The following is a 17,678-nucleotide window of genomic DNA, read 5'->3' as shown; positions in this document are numbered from 1 at the left end:
ATTACTATTCTGTTTTTTTTTTTTATCCAACAGAAATAAATACATTAGCATAAAGGAATCACACAGACACATTCCTATAATGTTTATATGGTATTAATTTCCAAAATTTCAGAGGACAACAAGACTGATAATCTTTGGGCAATTGGAGACACCTGTTACTTTTTTAAAACATGTTTGTCCCATTGCTTCCATGGTGAACTGGGTGTCACTTGTCACTGCCAAAAAATAAAATCTTTCTCTCTCAGTGCTTCCATGATGATATTTCAACTTTGGCATATTTAGGTGTGGCGGCACAGTGTTTAACTTGTTAGCACATCTGCCTCACAGTTCTGAGGACCGGGGTTCAAATCCTGGCCCCGCCTGTGTGGAGTTTTGCATGTTCTTCCCATGCCTGCGTGGGTTTCCTCCCACATCCCAAAAACATGCATAGTGGGTTAAATTAAGACTCTAAATTGCCCGTAGGTATGAATGTGCGAGTGATTGTTTGTTTACATTTGCCCTGTGATTGGCTGGCGACCAGTGCAGGCTGTACCCCGCCTCTCGCCCACAGATAGGTGGGATGGGCTCCTGCATGCCTTCGACCCTCTGGAGGACAAGCGGTATGGAAAATGGATGGATGGATATTTAGGTGCTTAACTGGAGCCCTGCACTCCCCAATTTACTAAGCACAAAGATAAAACAAATGCAGCACAATACATCAGCTCTGCAATAACAATAATAATTTAAAAAAATCCATGGTGATCATTTTTGGCAAAATCAGATGTTCCTAATATTCTGTCCATCACATTCCGATGATGTAGGATTGATAGAATACAGGACAATTCATTCCAATCCAGTAAAAGTCAACAGCACAACGAATTACATCATCTAATACTACCAGTCTGACATACACTGTATTGATAAAAAATAACACATTACAAATTAAAATCATTTTGCTGTAGACATCAGAAGATGTCATTCTGTGATTAGTCCCCTTCAATAAGACGATACAAATTCACATTTATGGCACAATAACAATAAATAAAACGGATCCAATTCCATAACCATATTTTTTTTTTTGCGTGGGAAGAGCCCACCATCTTTTTGTAATGCAACACAAATAATTATAGACAGTCACAAACCTCTTAAATACAATATAGACTTTACAGGGCAAAAGGCTTCTGTTTCATTTAGAAATATTCTGCAAGATGTCAGTTCAGTCACTTGTGAGTGGATTACATACATAGGTGCATTTCCATAAATCAGAATATGGTGGAGAAAAAAATATTTTAAGAGTTCCATTCAAAATGTGAAACTCATACAGTATACAGATTTAGTACACACTGAAATATTTCAGGATATATAGAAATTGGCCTTTTGAAAAGTATTTTCCTGTGTTTAATGAATCTATATAACATACAAGTTTTACTTTTTGAATTGAAGAAATACATTTTTCAACGATATTCTGATTTATTAAGATGCACATGTAGTTTCTTGAAAATGTTTTGGTCACATGTTTTAAAAATTAAGAAACAAACTTTATCTCATCAGGTGCATAGTACCTGTACAGAAAAGTACTGGACATTTTATTAAGTTTATTAGAAACCCCTCCATGGACTAATAAGATTCAATACAAGGGTCGTGAGTGAGGCTGGTCCTAACCCTGGTTGCAACAAAGAAGCTTTTGTTTTTTGGAGTTGAATTCTAAATTGCAGTATTGTTACATACAGTGGGTACGGAAAGTATTCAGACCCCTTTAAAATTTCACTCTGTTATATTGAAGCCAGTGGCTAAAATCATTTTAAGTTAATTTTCCCCCCTCATTAATGTACACACAGCACCCCATTTTGACAGAAAAAAACAGAATTGTTGACATTTTTGCAGATTTATTAAAAAAGCAAAACGCAAATATCACACAGCCATAAGTATTCATACCCTTTGCTGAGTGATCAGTAGAAGCACTCTTTTGAGGCTTTTTGGGAATGATGTTTTTCACACCTGGAATTGGGGATCCTCTGCCATGCCTCCTTGCAGATCCTCTCCAGTTCTGTCAGGTTGGATGGTGAACGTTGGTGGACAGTCATTTTCAGGTCTTTCTAGAGATGCTCAATTGGGTTTAAGTCAGGGCTCTGGCTGGACCATTCAAGAACAGTCATAGAGTTGTTCTGAAGCCACTCCTTCGTTATTTTAGCTGTGTGCTTAGGGTCATTGTATTGTTGGAAGGTGACCCTTCGGCCCAGTCTAAGGTCCTGAGCGCTCTGGAGAAGGCTATGGCGCAATCAGAAAAGAAGTTCAGAAAATCCCTGTACTTGGCCGCATTAATTTTTCCTTCGATTGCAACCAGTCGTCCTGTCCCAGCAGCTGAAAAACACCCCCACAGCATGATGCCGCCACCACCAAGCTTCACTGTTGGGACTATATTGGACAGGTGATGTGCAGTGCCTGGTGTTCTCCACACATACCGCTTAGAATTAAGGCCAAAAACTTTCTCCTATTTCCATCTCTGGAGTTCAGCCACAGTGATCTTTGGTTTCTTCTTTACCTCTCTCACCAAGGCTCTTCTCCCCCGATTGCTCAGTTTGCCGGACGGCCAGCTCTAGTAAGGGTTCTGGTCGTCCCAAACGTCTTCAATTTAAGGATTATGGAGGCCACTGTGCTCTTAAGAACCTTAAGTGCAGCAGACATTTTTTTGTAACCTTGGCCGGATCTGTGCCTTGCCACAATTCTGTCTCTGAGCTCTTCAGGCAGTTCCTTTGACCTCATAATTCTCATTTGCTCTGACATGCACTGTGAGCTGTAAGGTCTTATGCCACAGGGATGTGGCTTTCCTAATCAAGTCCAATCAGTATTATCAAACACAGCTGGACTCCAATGAAGGTGTAGAACTATCTCACGAATGAGCAGAAGAAATAGACATCACCCGAGTTGAATATATGAGTGTCACAGCAAAGGGTCTGAATACTTATGGCTGTGTTATATTTCAGTTTTTCTTTTTTAATAAATGTGCAAAAATATTTCTGTCAATATGGGGTGCTGTGTGTACTTTAATGAGGGGGAAAAAAATAACTTAAATGATTTTAGCAAATGGCTGCAATATAACAAAGACCGAAAAATTTAAGGGGGTCTGAATACTTTCTGTACCCACTGTAGACCTGTATTTAGTCAATTGAGGGCCCAAGGTAAGCAACTAAAAAGTGTGAATTTAAGAAAATTTCATGAGCCTGATAAAGTCCTTAAAACCCTGTCAAAAGTGAATCATCTCAATGCTTTTGCTGTAATTAATAAGAATATTAATCAACAGTTTACCATTTCTGCTGCTTTCATACTCATCTTCGTGATGAAAAGCGTCCATTGTGCCACTCTCCATGCATCCCCCTTGGCTGACACCAATAGTAGCACTACTGCAACTGGCAAGAGCGTCTGGCTCTTACTGTTAGCGCGTGCACAAATTCAGTGTTGCAATGAAAATGGTTGAAACCTTTGGTAGTTATGATTAAAAACTGTTTTCCTCTTGCCTTCTCGGCTCCACTGGGATAACGTCATTTTAATTTTCCTCACAACATACCAAAAAAATGTATTTGTTTTTCTACCCTCTTCTTTAATTCAGTCTGCATAATTTATGTGTAGTAAGATGCAACAGTCCATTGTATGAAAGGGGAGGACGGAGCATTAAAAACCATCATGATTAAGCAGTTTGATGTGTTTTAAGCATGAGAAGAAAGGAAACTTTATTAATCAGTTAATTAATTTTTATGGGATGTTGGTGGGGGGTGACCTAATTGTAAGTTTGCCCCTGCTCTTTGACACAAAATGGATATCGGGGTTAAATTGGACTTGCTTACTAATTTGGAGAATCTCTATGTTAGCCGAGTCATTGATTGTGTAGCAGTTAGCTGGTAGTGTGGATTCAATTCCCACTCAGTGATGGTGTGAAAAGTTGTCTGTCTCTATATGTGCCCTGTTATTGACTTGCAACCAGTCCAGGATTGTTACAACCGCCTTTCGCACCAGCTGCCTCATGACACTCAATGGGAAAAGCGGTATTAAAAAAAGTACGAACTGATATTTATTAGCTAAGCGGGGGTGGTGGTGGTGGTTGTGCCCGTTTTGGGTTCTCCACATCAGTCTTACTGCGTTTGGGTCGCGATGTTTGGTCGTGAGCCTTGCGAATGTGTCGGTAGAGATCTCCGGACTGCGTGTAACTGCGGTAGCAGTAGCGGCACTCGTAGGGGCGCTCTCTCGTGTGCACGATAGCGTGGCGTCTTAGCGTGTACGTGCATGAGAAGGTTTTGCCACAGACGCAGCACGTTGGGACATCCTCTACAATGCCTCCCATAGTGTCCTGGAAGTCTGTTAAAAAGGGTGTGTGGTCCGAGTGTTGCTGTGTCCTGGACGGTGGAGGAAGGAACGAGGCGGCCACCGAAGAAGAGGATGAAGGGGAGAGAGGAAAGGTGTAGTCGGAAGTTATGTGGCGGGAGGAGAGTGTGTTCAGCTCCTCTTCCTGGATGTCATCTTCAAAGTCCTCATCCACTTCCATCACTGGCTCGCTCACTTTGCATTCCTCTTTCTCCTCCTCCTGTTCCTCATCAGAAATAACAATAGCCTCCACTTTGACTTTTGCATTGTCACCATCATTGTCCACAGTCGCTAATCCTATAAGAGGATGAGCCCTTCCACTTGTCTCCATCTCAGGGGCAACCACATTTTGAGGAGTCTGAAGCGTGGAGTTCTGGCCTCCACGTTGGAGTGAGAAGGCACTCTGGATTTGAAATTGGGAATGTGAACGTGAAAGTGTCAACTCCTTTTGTGCATGCACAACCATGACTGTGTGTTGCTCTCCCCCTGCAGTACCTCTGCGCTCACAGTCTGAAAGTCCTGTTCGAGCTTCCAGTGAGTTATAGAATTCTGATTGGGGACCAACCGCTGATGGACAGCGAGCATGGACATCTGAAACCAGGGAAGATGAGGAAGGCTGCTGGTTGATGCTGTGGCGGAGAAGACAAATTTGATTATTAGACTAGCATATCTTATTAAATATACGTCATTGTAGGTCATTATGCCTCAGATTTTACAAAAGCTCCTATAGAAGTCTCACTTCATGAAAAAAATGTTTCGTCTTTAAACTCCTATTAGCGGCCTTCTCTTTTGGCTTAGCCTTAAACACTGAATCAATGTCCTAGATTTACAACCTAAATCATTTGTTCCATGACATTGTATTAACATCTTCCCAAGTCTTATTCTTATTTTGGCTGCGCTACCTCCAGCGTGTGTATGTGGATGTTATTTTTGTCCAATCAGATTTCAGCCTTTATGTGCTGCCCTGTCAACCTAATCTGCCCAGAGACTTCAGAATCATTAGTGCTAGCTGACCTAACTTAAAATTATATTGGCAAAAGAGGGCGACCTAGCAGGCCCACAATAACATCAGCATTTTTCCGTCCTCTGATTGGATGGTCAGTGCAGGGAACTTTCGAACGTTCGACTACCATAACATGTCTGTAGCATTCTGCACATATTAATACAGTTAAGAATCAGCATCTCTAGTGTGTATGATGTATTTTTTAAAATGCTTTGTCATTATTGGATAAATATTGATTCTGAACTGCTCCAGATGATGTACGTGGCATAGTTACATGCTGTTATACTGTATAGTGGAATGCTTTTGTAAAGAATTGATGGTTTCTATAATTGTGACGTGATATTGGCGGCATTAAGAGGTTGATTACGTCAGGTAAGTTCCCGGATTCCCCACTGGAGGCCCACGAACCAAATGTACACAGTGCCACTGTAAATACCACTATAAACCTCAGCTTTACAGTTGCCATGTCTGACGTGCAGGTGGCAGTCATCCAGCAATCCATTTTCTATAGCCTCGTTAGGGTCACAGGCGAATTGGAGCCAACCCCAGCTGACTTTGGGCGAGAGGCAGGGTCCACCTGGACTGGTTGCCAGCCACTCACAGGGCACATACAGACCAACAAAGATTCACACTCTCAATCACGCCTATGGGCAATTCAGAGTCTTCAATTAACCTACCATGCCTATTTTTGGAATTGGGAGTACCCAAAGAACACATTATCCCCACACATTGAACCCAGAACCTCAGAAGTGTGAAGCAACTTTGCTAACCGCTGTCAGTTATAGTAAAGGTAATTACAGCCTCCGAGTGGCACCGCCTGTTTTTTTTCATGAGGCATCCAATGGTGCGTGGCATTTTTTTCATCTGTTTCTCCCCGCCCCCCAAAGTTGGCGATGCACCTTTTCAGACACAGCCTCTATCAAGATTAAAATTTCAACCAATACCTGTACCTGTATGTCTCAGTTGTGCTGCATGGAGTGCAGAGAGCTGAGCCTTCACCATGACTGCTCGCGCTCAACCTGTTGGAACCTCCTGACTCCTGTGTGGACTGTCCCACAGCGGGTCCTTGCACCAAGTCTGCACGGGGTAACAGAGGAGGGGCATCCATGCCAGGCTGCGTGGTATCAGCAAGATCAGGACTCAGGGGAGTCTTAAGTTGTGCCTCCGATGAACACGCATCAACCCTGTACTCAGACTTGACAGACTCCCATGTACTCTGTCCAGCCGTTAGGGACACTGATGAGAGGGTTGTTGTCATGGCAATGGAATTCAAGTGATCTGCTGCCATAGTTACTACAGGCTCAGCGCCACCATCCCCTTCATCCTGCCTCCCTGTTTCTATTACCCTCCTTGTCCCAGTGCTCTCCTCAGAGCGAGTGCTATCCGCCTCAGCCAGAGGCCCTCGTCTCTGCAGTCTCCTTTTGCACACCCTCACCACCTCGTTCATGTGCAGGAAGCTAGCCGCTGCTAATATATCCTCCACCGGCGGAGACTTCTCCAGCTGAAGCACCCCTTCATAAACAAAGTCCAGGAGCAGGCTGAAGGCGGCTGCCGTGACAATGTCGCTGTCAAGTGTGACAGAGCGGCTGGAAGAGTTTGCACTGGTGCTGCCGACAGAATCCGAGTAAAACATGTGGAAGAAAGGTGAGCAGGAGGCCAGAACAGCTCGATGAGCCAGGAAACTGGATGACCCCACCAAGACGGTGCAGTCGCACAGGAAGCCACGCTGCCGCTGGGAGCGCAGAGCTGACAGCAGCTGCTGGGAATGCTGAGGAAACTCCATGATCTGAAAAACAAGGAAGATGAATATGAGGATGGGAATATACAGCTATAAATGATCAATTCACCAGACACTTTATGAGGCACACACCTGAAGTAAAGCCCAAAATCAGCCTGTGCAGGCCTCTAACACTGCTCAGTTTTGAATTACACTGTCAGAGAGAACTTCACTGCATACATTTCATACAGCATTGTACAGGCAGTTTGTAATATTCTGTCTCTCACATGCCGGTAAGGTAACCATAATATTAGATACACTTCTAAGTATGATAAAGTACACTTCTACACTAACATAAACTGTACCATCTGTAAGGACTTGAGCTTGGGAACTGGAGCCTCTTCCAGCTGACTTTGGGCAAGAGGTTGGTACACTGGGGACTGGTCATCAGCCAATCTCAGGGCACAATAGATACATACTGTATAAAGTCTACACATCACGTTTCAAATACCAGGTTTCTGTGATACATGAAATGAGACCAAGATCACTTCAAAACATTTTCCACCTATAACTCAATTGGCTGTAGTAAAGGCCTGGAAAATTATTTCAAATGAAGAAGTTTGGTGACGTCAATGGGTCGCAGGCTTGATGCAGGTATTGCAAGTAAGGGTTATGCCACCAAATATTAAATGTCATTCACTTTAAGTTAATTAAATAATGTCTGTTCCAATACTTTTGCTCACCTGAAAAGTGGGTGGGTTCAAACAAAATGTGCTCCGTCCTGAGGTGTTTAACACATTTAGAAGTAAATACCATGAAATGAAAGCTGGAATTCTGAACTTTAGTCTCATATTCATCTTTTAATCTGAAACCCAATTGTCTTCAGTATACAACAAAAACAAAGGAAGTGACCTTGCCGTTTCAATACTTTTGGAGGAGACTGTCTGGTGTTGTACTGGTGATGCGAAGTGTTTTGTTTGCGCCAAACACACCTTTTGAAATTACGGCCAAAAAGTTCAGTGTTGGTTTCAGAGTACAATAACACATTTTTACCACATGCATGCGTTTATGGAAAATGCAGCTGGGCTTAAATGTTTTTCTTCCTTAAATAAGGCTCTCCATCTTGCCAGACTACCCATAGCCCAGACATAAGAAGAAGGTGGGAGATTCTTATCACACGTACTAAACAGCCAGTACTTGCCTGAAATTCCTGGAGCTTGTTTAACATTGCTGTTTGCCTCTTTGCAGCCCCCCTGACTAGTTTTTCTTCTCATCTTTTCGTCAGTTTTGGAAGGACGTCCAGTTCTTGGTAATGTCACTGTTATTCCATATTTTCTCCACTTGATGATGACTGTCTTTACAGTGTTCGATGGTATATTTAATACCATGGAATTTCTTTTGTACCCATCTCCTCATTTATACATCTGAATAATGAGATCCCTCTGATGCTGTGGAAGCTCTCTGCGGACCATGGTTAGTATGATGGCTGTAAGATGTGACAGGAAAAGCATTCTAGAAGATTAACTTTATTTGGGGTTAATCAGGCGGCACGGTGATCGATTGGTTAGCACATCTGCCTCACAGTTCTGAGGACCGGGGTTCAAATCCCGGCCCCGCCTGTGTGGAGTTTGCATGTTCACCCCGTGCCTGTGTGGGTTTCCTCCCACATCCCCAAAACATCCGTGCTAGGTTGATTGAAGACTCTAAATTGCTCTTAGGTGTGAATGTGCATGCGAATGGTTGTTTGTTTATATGTGCCCTGCGATTGGCTGGCGACCAGTTCAGGGTGTACCCCGCCTCTCGCCCGAAGATAGCTGGGATAGGCTCCAGCATGCCCGCGACCCTAGTGAGGATAAGCGGAACGGAAGATGAATGAATGGGGTTAATCAGAGGCAATTTTAACGGTGGTAGGCATGTGCTGACTCCTACCTAACACGTTTTACTGTGATTGGTAATTTTGAACAGCCGTATCCCAGTTACTGTATAAGAGGGTGTGCACACTTGTACAACCCAATTATTTCAGGCGTTTAATTTGACGAAAGATTTGATTTTTTTTCCCTAAATTGAGTTGTTACAGGTTATAGGTCACATTAATGGTGGAAAAGTTCTCAAATGACAGATCTTGGTTTCATTTCTTTTTATATCACACAAACCTGGCATTTGGACAACTGTCAGTTGACTCTTCTGCTCTAGACCATGTTTCCATGATAACATGTCCTCATCAACGATGTCTTGATATGTGAACTCAGAGCAATAGTGAGCAAAACAACCTAAGGAACGTAACCAGATGATTGCAAGCAACTTTCAGAGCAACACGTGTAGCATAAAAACAAAACAAAAAATCAACAACCTTATTTTGGCTAACATTTCAGTTAGCCGTCCATGTCCCTCCAACACTGGCTTCCATAGTGTCCAAACTCTACTTGGATAACAGGTCAGCTTTTATAGCCTTTTCTAAATGTTAATACGAATACGAAGATTATGGTCTTACCGGCAGCAACTGTTTTTCTTCCACGACAAAGCGCAGTAGCCCTCCCAGACACCTCCGGTCCGTTCCACTTCCACCGGAAGTGCTAGGTTGTTGACAGTGTCACGTGACGAGAGCTCCTGTAGCCACGTGATCACTCTCCAAAGAAACAGGCCTCCTAATGGAGTCTGACAGAGGAGGAAGAAGAAGAAAGACAGGGAGACGTGGTGGCGACGAGGTGAGTTGCGACAGACTTCATTTGGAAGAGGTAATACTTTAAAAGTACTCACTCTGTAGAATTACAGATGCTTGTGTAAAAAAGAGGGGTAAAAGTAGAAGTACTGTACTGTGTCATCCTAGTGATAACATCGCATTTGTGTCAAAAGATATATATTTTATTTAATTGGGAGTTCTGCAAAACATTAACTATGATAAATCATGATTAATCAAAATTTAAAAAATGTGATTTAATGAAAGTCCTGAGCCTTCACGCCAAGACTGTTCGTAAACCGAAATTAATAGTTAACCCAAGGTAGTTCTTGTTTAAGGTTCAACTGTACCTGAAAAGCTATTTAAATTGAGTAATGAAGTACATGTACTTCATTACTTACCACCACTGTTTGGACTTTTGCCCACTGCCAAAATATTTACAGGCTCAGTTCTAATCAGGGGTACCTGTTCTGTGGCCTTCTGGGCCAAAGAAAACAATATGACATATTTTAATTCAAAACTTCTCTCCCCTACCAGGACAGAGATGTCAGGTTGTCTAAATCAATGTCGTATGCTCTTCGCCATGGAGCCAACCACATGGGTCTACACTTAAGTGTGGGTGAGTTAAAAAAAAAAAAAAAAGCTTCTCTCTCTCTGCACTGAATGGCCAAAAATCGGTAAACCTTGACAACCCAATAAGCAGGGTTGCATATACTGTAAGTGGTGTGCATGCGCACTGAAAATATTAGAAGCACACCAGATTTTATTCTATCAGTTCTCATTTACGTACAACCAAGCACTTTTTGTTTTGGGGGGTTTGGGGGGAGCGCAGAGATAGACTGGGCATGAGTAGTGTTATCGTTCACAAACAACTCGTTCAAATGAACAAATCTTTTGGTGAACGTACACAATGGTATCACTACATGAACTGATTCGTTCCTTTTCAGTTTAGTTGAGCTGAGCTGCGAGCCTGTGGCGCTCAAGAAAGTTCCCCGCAAACAACGGCGACGGTGGTTCAGTGCGCACAGGGGCGGCCATCGAAGCGGTGGACTCCGTGGGCGTGTCGGTGTTGCTGCACAGCAGCTACAACGGTCTGCCAAAATATGTTGTTATGTGAAACCAGACCGTGGTGCAAAAAAGATTGTGGACCGCAGCCACAGAGAACTGCGCCAAATTGGCTGCTCGCGCGGTCCCATACTGCAATCAGAGACGGGGCTAGCTTGAATGGCACCCTGTGCTAAACCCCTTGATGGTGACCCACCCCTGATCCGAACCCCCGTCATCTTCTTCTTGGCAGTGTGGGCTGGTACTACCATGGTCCTCCCCCTTTTGTCAAAAATTATAAATAAATACCATGAAAATGTCCTCACGGGATATAAAATAAGTATCTATAAGCACATGAGTATATAGAGAATACAAGGTATGAAATAATATACAGCGCTGTGAAAAAGTATTGGCCCCGTTCTCAAATTTTTGCAGTTTCCCCACTTTGTTGAAGATCATCAAACAAATGTAAATTTCAGTCAAATATAACTCAAGTGAACTTAAGATGCTGTTTTTAAATGGTGATTTCATTTATTACGAGAAAAAAATATTCAAAGTTACCTGACCCTGTGTGAAAAAGTTTCTTTATTTTTTTTTTTGCAAAAGTAAAATGAGCCTTTGTTATTTTTGATCAGCAGTGGTTTTCGCCATGGAACTCTGCCATGGGTGCCATTTTTTCCCAGTGTCTTCCTTATTGTGTCATGGACACTGACCTTAACTGAGGCAAGGGAGACCTGCAGTTCTTTAGAAGTTGTCTTCTGTTCCTTTGTGGCCTCCTGATTGAGTTATTGCTCTTCCCTTGGGGTAATCTTTGTCGGCTGTCCGCTCCTGGGAAGGTTCTCCTCTGTTCCATTTTTTCTCCATGTCAGGATAATGGCTCTCCCTATGGTTCGCTGGAATCCTAAAGCTTTAAATGGCTTTTGTAACCCTTTCCAGACTGATAGGTGTCAATTAATTTATTTCTCGACTGTTCTGGAATTTCTTTGGATCGTGCCATTTTGTTGCAGCTTTTTTAGATATTTTGTCCAACTTGATTTTGTATGGACAGATTTTGTTTTAAGTGATTTCTTGATTGAACAGGTCTGGATGTAATGATGCTTGGGTTTGATCAGTGAAAATAAACCCAAAATTGTGATTAGTCGCAATTAATTCATGATTTAACAGGGAGGGTAATTACTTTTTCACACAGGGCCAGGAAACTTTGAATAATGTGGGTTTTCTGTGGGTACTCTGGCTTCCTCTCAAATCCCCAAAACATGCATATTAGCTTAACTGAAGATTCAAAATTATGCGTGTGAATGTGACCGTTGAGTTTGTCTAAATATGCCCTGCAATTGGTTTGCAACCAGTCCAGGGTTTACTTCGCCTCTTCGCCAGTGTTAGCTGGTTAAAGCGCCAGCTCAGCCGGCTGTGACTCTAATGAGGATAAGTCGTATTTTAAATGGATGGACGGATTTTGAGTGAGTTTATTTATTGTAGTACAGTAATTATAATTATCATGGGTGAATTCAACTACACAGACAACTACAACAGAGAACCAGATCACACACATACAGGCATGCAAGAAGAGATGTCAGAGTGAAAGAGGAATCCAAACAGTGCTGCACCTCTTTAGTTAGCATTGAAGTGAGCATCGGTGTCATGGTCAAGGTTACCTCGACGGTAATCTGGAAGCAGACTTGCATCTCTCCAAGAACGAATTGCCATTTTCATGACTTTGTCCACTGCGGAATTAAACCGTTGACCCTCTGGTTCCCAAGTTTAAGTCTTCACAGAGGCTCAGATTCGATTGATGTATCACAGTGAGAGGACAGAGGAGAGGAGAAAGGAATACATTGAGATGGAACGTAGGGTAAAGGCAGAGGTGGCAAAGGCCAAACAAGAGGCATATGATGACATGCCAGGTTGGACACTAAAGAAAGAGAAAAGGATCTATGCAGGTTGGACAGACAGAGGGATAGAGATGGGAAGGATGTGCAGCAGGTTACGGTGATTAAGGATAGAGATGGAAATGTGTTGACTGGTGCCAGTAGTGTGCTGGACAGATAGAAAGAATACTTTGAGGAGTTGATGAATGAGGAAAAGGAGAGAGAAGGGAGAGTAGAAGAGGCAAGTGTGGTGGACCAGGAAGTGGCAATGATTAGTAAGGGGCAAGTTAGAAAGGCATTAAAGAGAATGAAAATGGGAAAGGCAGTTGGTCCTGATGACATTCCTGTGGAGGTATGGAAGCATCTAGGAGAGGTGACTGTGGAGTTTTTGACCAGCTTGTTGACCAGATTTCTAGTGGGTGAGAAGATGCCTAAGGAATGGAGGAAAAGTGTGCTGATGCCCATTTTTAAGAACAAGGGTGATGTGCAGAGCTGTGGCAACTATAGAGGAATAAAGTTGATGAGCCACACAGTGAAGTTATGGGAAAGAGTAGTGGGAGCTAGACTCAGGACAGAAGTGAGTATTTGTGAACAACATTATGGTTTCATGCTTAGAAAGAGTACCACAGATGCATGATTTGCCTTGAGGATGTTGATGGAAAAGTACAGAGAAGGTCAGAAGGAGATCCATTGTGTCTTTGTAGATCTAGAGAAAGCCTATGACAAAGTACCCAGAGAGGAACTGTGGTACTGCATGCGGAGGTCTGGAGTGGCAGAGAAGTATGTTAGAATAATACAGGACATGTACGAGGGCAGCAGAACAGTGGTGAGGTGTGCTGTAGGTGTGACAGAGGAATTTAAGGTGGAGGTGGGACTGCATCAACGTTTATAAGACAGTGGTGAGCCCAACCATGATGTACGGATTAGAGACAGTGGCACTGAAGAGACAACAGGAAGCAGAGGTGGAGGTGGTGGAAATTAAGATGTTGAGGTTCTCTCTAGGAGTGACCTGGTTGGATAAAATTAGAACTGAGCACATCAGAGGCACAGCCAAGGTTCGATGTTTTGGAGACAAAGTTAGAGAGGGCAGACTTCGATGGTTTGGACTCATCCAGAGGAGAGAGAGTGAGTATATTGGTAGAAGGGTAATGAGGCTCGAGCTGCCAGGCAAGAGAGATGGAGGAAGACCAAAGAGAAGGTTGATGGATGTAGTGAGGGAAGACATGAGGGCAGTTGGTGCTAGAGAGGAGGATGCAGGAGATAGGCTTACATAGAAAAGGATGACATGCTGTGGCGACCCCTAACGTGACAAGCCGAAAGGAAAAGAAGAAGATGATTCGATTGATGTATTAATTTAACAAACCAACACGTTTATTGTTATGGTGGTAGTTTGCTGTGGTGTAGAAGTGCACTGCATCATTCTGAGAGGTATTGATAATACTGTGCAGCTAAATACTAGGGAGGAGTTGTAATGAAGAATTTAGTAATTCATCTATGTAGACTTCAGATTGTGTGGAATTGATTGTTGCAAGAAACAGGCAAAAAGGAGTAGTACACATAATGTTGCAAAATACCCAATGAATTTCTCCTCAAGGGATTGTGTATCATTATTAAACTCATTATAATGAGCAAAAAATAATAATTAAATTAAAACAGTGCAATGCTTTCCTCAAAAATCTGTAGAGACTAACTGGTGATTAGTAGACCTGCTGTCATGAGTCCCAAGTCAAAGTAACTCTTCATAGATGGTTACCTGTTTGTGGAGGACCTGCTGGCTCACCCGCAGTTTCGCTCGTACAAACTGGAGGATGTTGAGAGAGTGGTGGCCACAAATGACAAGCAGCGTTTTAAGAGCCGTCCTCACCCAGAAGACTGCCGCTTGCAGATTCGAGCCAATCAGGGACATACATTGCAGGTACACGCTGTGGTCGAGCTCAATCCTAAATGGCTGGGATGGGTTAACTTCCTGTATATATTTGATTCGGGAGTCTACATTGGACTTATCTTAATGAGTGTAGTGTTAATACCGTTTGGATGTGTGTGGCCAGGTAACGGATTTGGAGCTCAAGCCGGTTCTGGCTGGGTCTCCTGACTGTCCTGCTGAGGCCGTTCACGGATCCTACCTGTACAACTGGAGCTCCATTCAGCAGCACGGCCTGAGTCGCATGAGAAGGACACACATCCATCTGGCCCCAGGCTTGCCACAGGAAAATGGTGTAATAAGTGGTACGCTAATATTTACTGTGTACCTTCATCAAAAGACACACTAGCTTTTAGATTAAAGTGCCTTTTTGTGCATTTCCGCCAGGTATGAGGAGAGACTGTGATCTAGCTATATTTATTGATGTACGCAAAGCTCTTGCTGGTAAGATTAAACACAGTTGACTGACATCCAGTCCAGGTCAGGTAACTAAAAAGACTAACTTGGCTGAATGTGACTGCGCAGATGGTATTGAGTTCTTCTGGTCAGAGAACCGTGTTTTGCTGACAACAGGGAACTTCGAGGGAAAACTGCTCCCGGCGTACTTCAGCCGAGCCATTCGACTCAAGCCGACAAGTAAGACATTTATCACATGGATCAATTGAGTGGATTTTTTTTCCATCCTAAAGGTGAGCAGATGTGTCGTCCTTTTTTAGGGAGCATCCTGCCACTGTGATGCCAGCAAAAGATTGAGCAACAATTGGTCAAAAGATTGATCAACAAGTCTATCCAACCATCCATTTCTTATGCTGTACATTCTCATTCAGGTCATGAGTGAGCTGGAGCCTATTCTAGATCACTTTTGGCAAAAGGCAGGCTACACCGGGACATTCACACATATGGACAAAGTGAGTCTTCAGTGACCTAACATGCATGTTTCTGGAATGTGGGAGGAAGTTGGAGGGCCCATGCAAGCAGGGGGAGAACATACACACTCCACACAGGAAGGCCAGAGCCAAGATTTGAACCCCAAACCTCAGAAGAGTGAGGCAGACGTGCTTACAACAAACAACAAAAGTTGGGAAGTCTTATTATTGAAAGGGATCGACTATTTATAACCATTGTCACATTTTAATTACAAGTGCTTTTGAGTTGTTTGTTGTTCGGCACTCGTTTACTTCCAAATCTAACTCTCCAAAGACAACAATACACAAGGCTGCATACAAACAACCAGGCAGACCTAAAATGACCTGAGATGAATGCTCAGCATATCACTGTGTGAAAATGGTAATGGCTTCTGATGCCTTGACAACAGGGTGTGAACACAAGTGAGCGTTAAACACAATTTATTTTATTAAAAGGGTAAGTGGTAAACATTTGGTGTTTCCATCCATTTTTTTCTCACGGAATTCATGTGCTATTTGTGTTGAAACAAGTAACAATGAGGTAAGTGTGCTATACATTGGTCACTGGTCATTAGGGGTGTGGAATGTATTCTGAACATTCCGTGTTATATCTTTGATATTTTGACATATGCCACACTGGCAGGACAAAGCCTTTTCAACATGGTTTTCTGCCTGATGGTCGATTCTGGTCCCCAAAAAAATGCAGATCCTTTGGTGTGTTTGAGTTCTAGAGCGCCTCGTGTCCGCCTGTCAGCTTGTGGAAGAGCTCCTCGTTGAGCTTGTCGCTCTTGTCGCGACTTCGTGTCGACATGAAGATGTAGCCCCCGATGAACTCATGAACAATTTTGCAGTCGGCTGTCACGCAGCTGAAGGCGATGTTGATGTTCCCCTCAAACTCAATGGCCACCTGCGATGTGTTTGAAATTCCACAAACAGTAGCAATTACCTTTTTGCAGAATAAATGAGTATCACTCCACTAATTTATTTAACTCCCTCCTTTGACAAGATGTTGGTGTGTATTTGTGTTTTTTTAATCTGTCCTTTAATGGGGAAGCATACAGTGGTGCCTTAAGATAGGAGTTTAATTCGAGTGTGACCACGTTCGTAACTCAAAAACACACTCAAATCATCTTTCGCCATTGGAATGGAAATCTCATCAATCTGTTATAGCCTTCTCAAAAAAAAAGAAAAAAACATTTTGCAATGTGTTTTGCAAAAAAATAGCCCTCAATCATAATTTACTATGTAAAAAAAAAACAAAAACAGTGATTACAGTGTTTTTTTTTTTGTTTTTTTAAAATATATAAACCTGTCCTGTTCAGCTGCATGGCCTTGCAGAATGGTGGATCTGTATGCCTTTGTGGTGGAAGAGCTTTGCTGTGCAACAGGGGAGTTTGAAATACTTCCTCTGCTTATTTAAAATGTTTTATTATTATTATGTTTTTTGAAAATGCAGCCGGACAGAAAAGGGTTTTAGGGGAAAGACAGGGATAGAGTGGACAAGGGGACGAGGGGAGAGAACCACGGCTGAACAATAGTGAGACAGTCTAGATATTTGAACACAAGTAATATTACAACAGTCAAATCGTGTTCTTACTTGTGGATGGTGGGGAAGACACCTGGTGCATGCAATAACTAAGCAAGAGAACAAGAGAGGACAGAAAAGGGCAGGACAGGATGTGGAAAAATGTGCAAGGCAGTGCTATTGATGAGTGGTGGGGTGTGATTCTTTTTTTTAGTGTCTAAACACCTGGAAGAACCTGTGAGTTGATGTTAGTATAACCTGTGTTGTTGTTAGTGATCCCAGCACAATTAAAGCCTATTGTGTGTCTATCGAACTTGAATGAACACCATATCAAATGCATGTTAGTCAACTGGTATACGGAGTTGCTGAGCCGGCACATTGAGGACAACTTATTTAGTAAGCTGAAGTAATATTAGTAATTTTCAAAAAGGATAAAAAATATATACCTGTATTATATTGTCTGTCTACATGTGTTGTGCCACCGTTTCTGTTCAAATGATATTCGTTAGCCTCCCTGCAATTTGAATTGTTGGCATTAAGTGAAACTGACTTTATTGAAGCAATCAAATACACAATGTGTAATTTTCTTTGTTTTATGTTTAGTTTGACTAAATTTGAACTGGCAGAAGCATTAAAAACGTTGAATTTTCACTATGGGCCATATTCTCTCGTTGATGCGTAAG

General features: G+C 42.6%; 3 protein-coding genes across 7 annotated transcripts in view; 1 reads left to right on the top strand and 2 right to left on the bottom strand.

Annotated features, from left to right (window-relative positions):
* Positions 1–67: 67 nt before the first annotated feature.
* Positions 68–9,676, bottom strand: zbtb3 (zinc finger and BTB domain containing 3). Of its 3 annotated transcripts, XM_061786886.1 has the most exons (4): positions 9,406–9,523; positions 9,209–9,325; positions 6,289–7,124; positions 68–4,964 (listed from the first exon to the last, which is right to left on the bottom strand). In XM_061786886.1, exons 3-4 carry the CDS (start codon positions 7,119–7,121, stop codon positions 4,049–4,051), a joined length of 1,749 nt encoding a protein of 582 aa, XP_061642870.1. In that variant the 5' UTR covers positions 7,122–7,124; positions 9,209–9,325; positions 9,406–9,523; the 3' UTR covers positions 68–4,048. The 3 variants fall into 3 exon arrangements, with proteins under 3 accessions (XP_061642870.1, XP_061642868.1, XP_061642869.1); XM_061786884.1 differs by lacking the exons at positions 9,209–9,325; positions 9,406–9,523 and adding an exon at positions 9,547–9,676; XM_061786885.1 differs by lacking the exon at positions 9,209–9,325 and having other exon boundaries at positions 9,406–9,492.
* On the top strand, positions 9,604–15,942 carry trpt1 (tRNA phosphotransferase 1). 3 transcript variants are annotated; one of them, XM_061786890.1, is made up of 7 exons: positions 9,604–9,760; positions 10,270–10,351; positions 14,390–14,559; positions 14,693–14,870; positions 14,953–15,009; positions 15,091–15,201; positions 15,263–15,942. In XM_061786890.1, exons 1-7 carry the CDS (start codon positions 9,704–9,706, stop codon positions 15,316–15,318), a joined length of 711 nt encoding a protein of 236 aa, XP_061642874.1. In that variant the 5' UTR covers positions 9,604–9,703; the 3' UTR covers positions 15,319–15,942. The 3 variants fall into 3 exon arrangements, with proteins under 3 accessions (XP_061642874.1, XP_061642873.1, XP_061642875.1); XM_061786889.1 differs by having other exon boundaries at positions 9,606–9,790; XM_061786891.1 differs by having other exon boundaries at positions 9,618–9,790; positions 15,282–15,942.
* Positions 15,895–17,678, bottom strand: part of fermt3b (FERM domain containing kindlin 3b) — an 18,448-nt gene continuing 16,664 nt past the window's right edge. The window contains exon 15 of the mRNA XM_061786883.1: positions 15,895–16,377. Within this exon, the coding sequence (XP_061642867.1) occupies positions 16,198–16,377 (180 nt within the window). The 3' untranslated portion in view covers positions 15,895–16,197. The remainder of the gene's footprint in view (positions 16,378–17,678) is intronic.

The sequence above is a fragment of the Phyllopteryx taeniolatus genome, chromosome 10, assembly GCF_024500385.1.
Source record: "Phyllopteryx taeniolatus isolate TA_2022b chromosome 10, UOR_Ptae_1.2, whole genome shotgun sequence".
Lineage (NCBI taxonomy): Eukaryota > Metazoa > Chordata > Actinopteri > Syngnathiformes > Syngnathidae > Phyllopteryx > Phyllopteryx taeniolatus.
Note: the sequence above shows the minus strand (reverse complement) of the source record. Positions and strands in the feature narration are given on the sequence as shown.

Excerpts from the sequence above, each read along its gene's own strand:
- zbtb3 (XM_061786884.1), bottom strand. The coding sequence starts at position 7,121 with ATGGAGTTTCCTCAGCATTCCCAGCAGCTGCTGTCAGCTCTGCGCTCC. Across the intron at positions 4,965-6,288 it reads AGCACAACTGAGACATACAG|CATCAACCAGCAGCCTTCCT; the intron begins GTACAGGTATTG and ends TCTCCGCCACAG.
- trpt1 (XM_061786889.1), top strand. The coding sequence starts at position 9,704 with ATGGAGTCTGACAGAGGAGGAAGAAGAAGAAAGACAGGGAGACGTGGT. Across the intron at positions 14,560-14,692 it reads ATCAGGGACATACATTGCAG|GTAACGGATTTGGAGCTCAA; the intron begins GTACACGCTGTG and ends GTGTGTGGCCAG. Across the intron at positions 14,871-14,952 it reads GGAAAATGGTGTAATAAGTG|GTATGAGGAGAGACTGTGAT; the intron begins GTACGCTAATAT and ends CATTTCCGCCAG.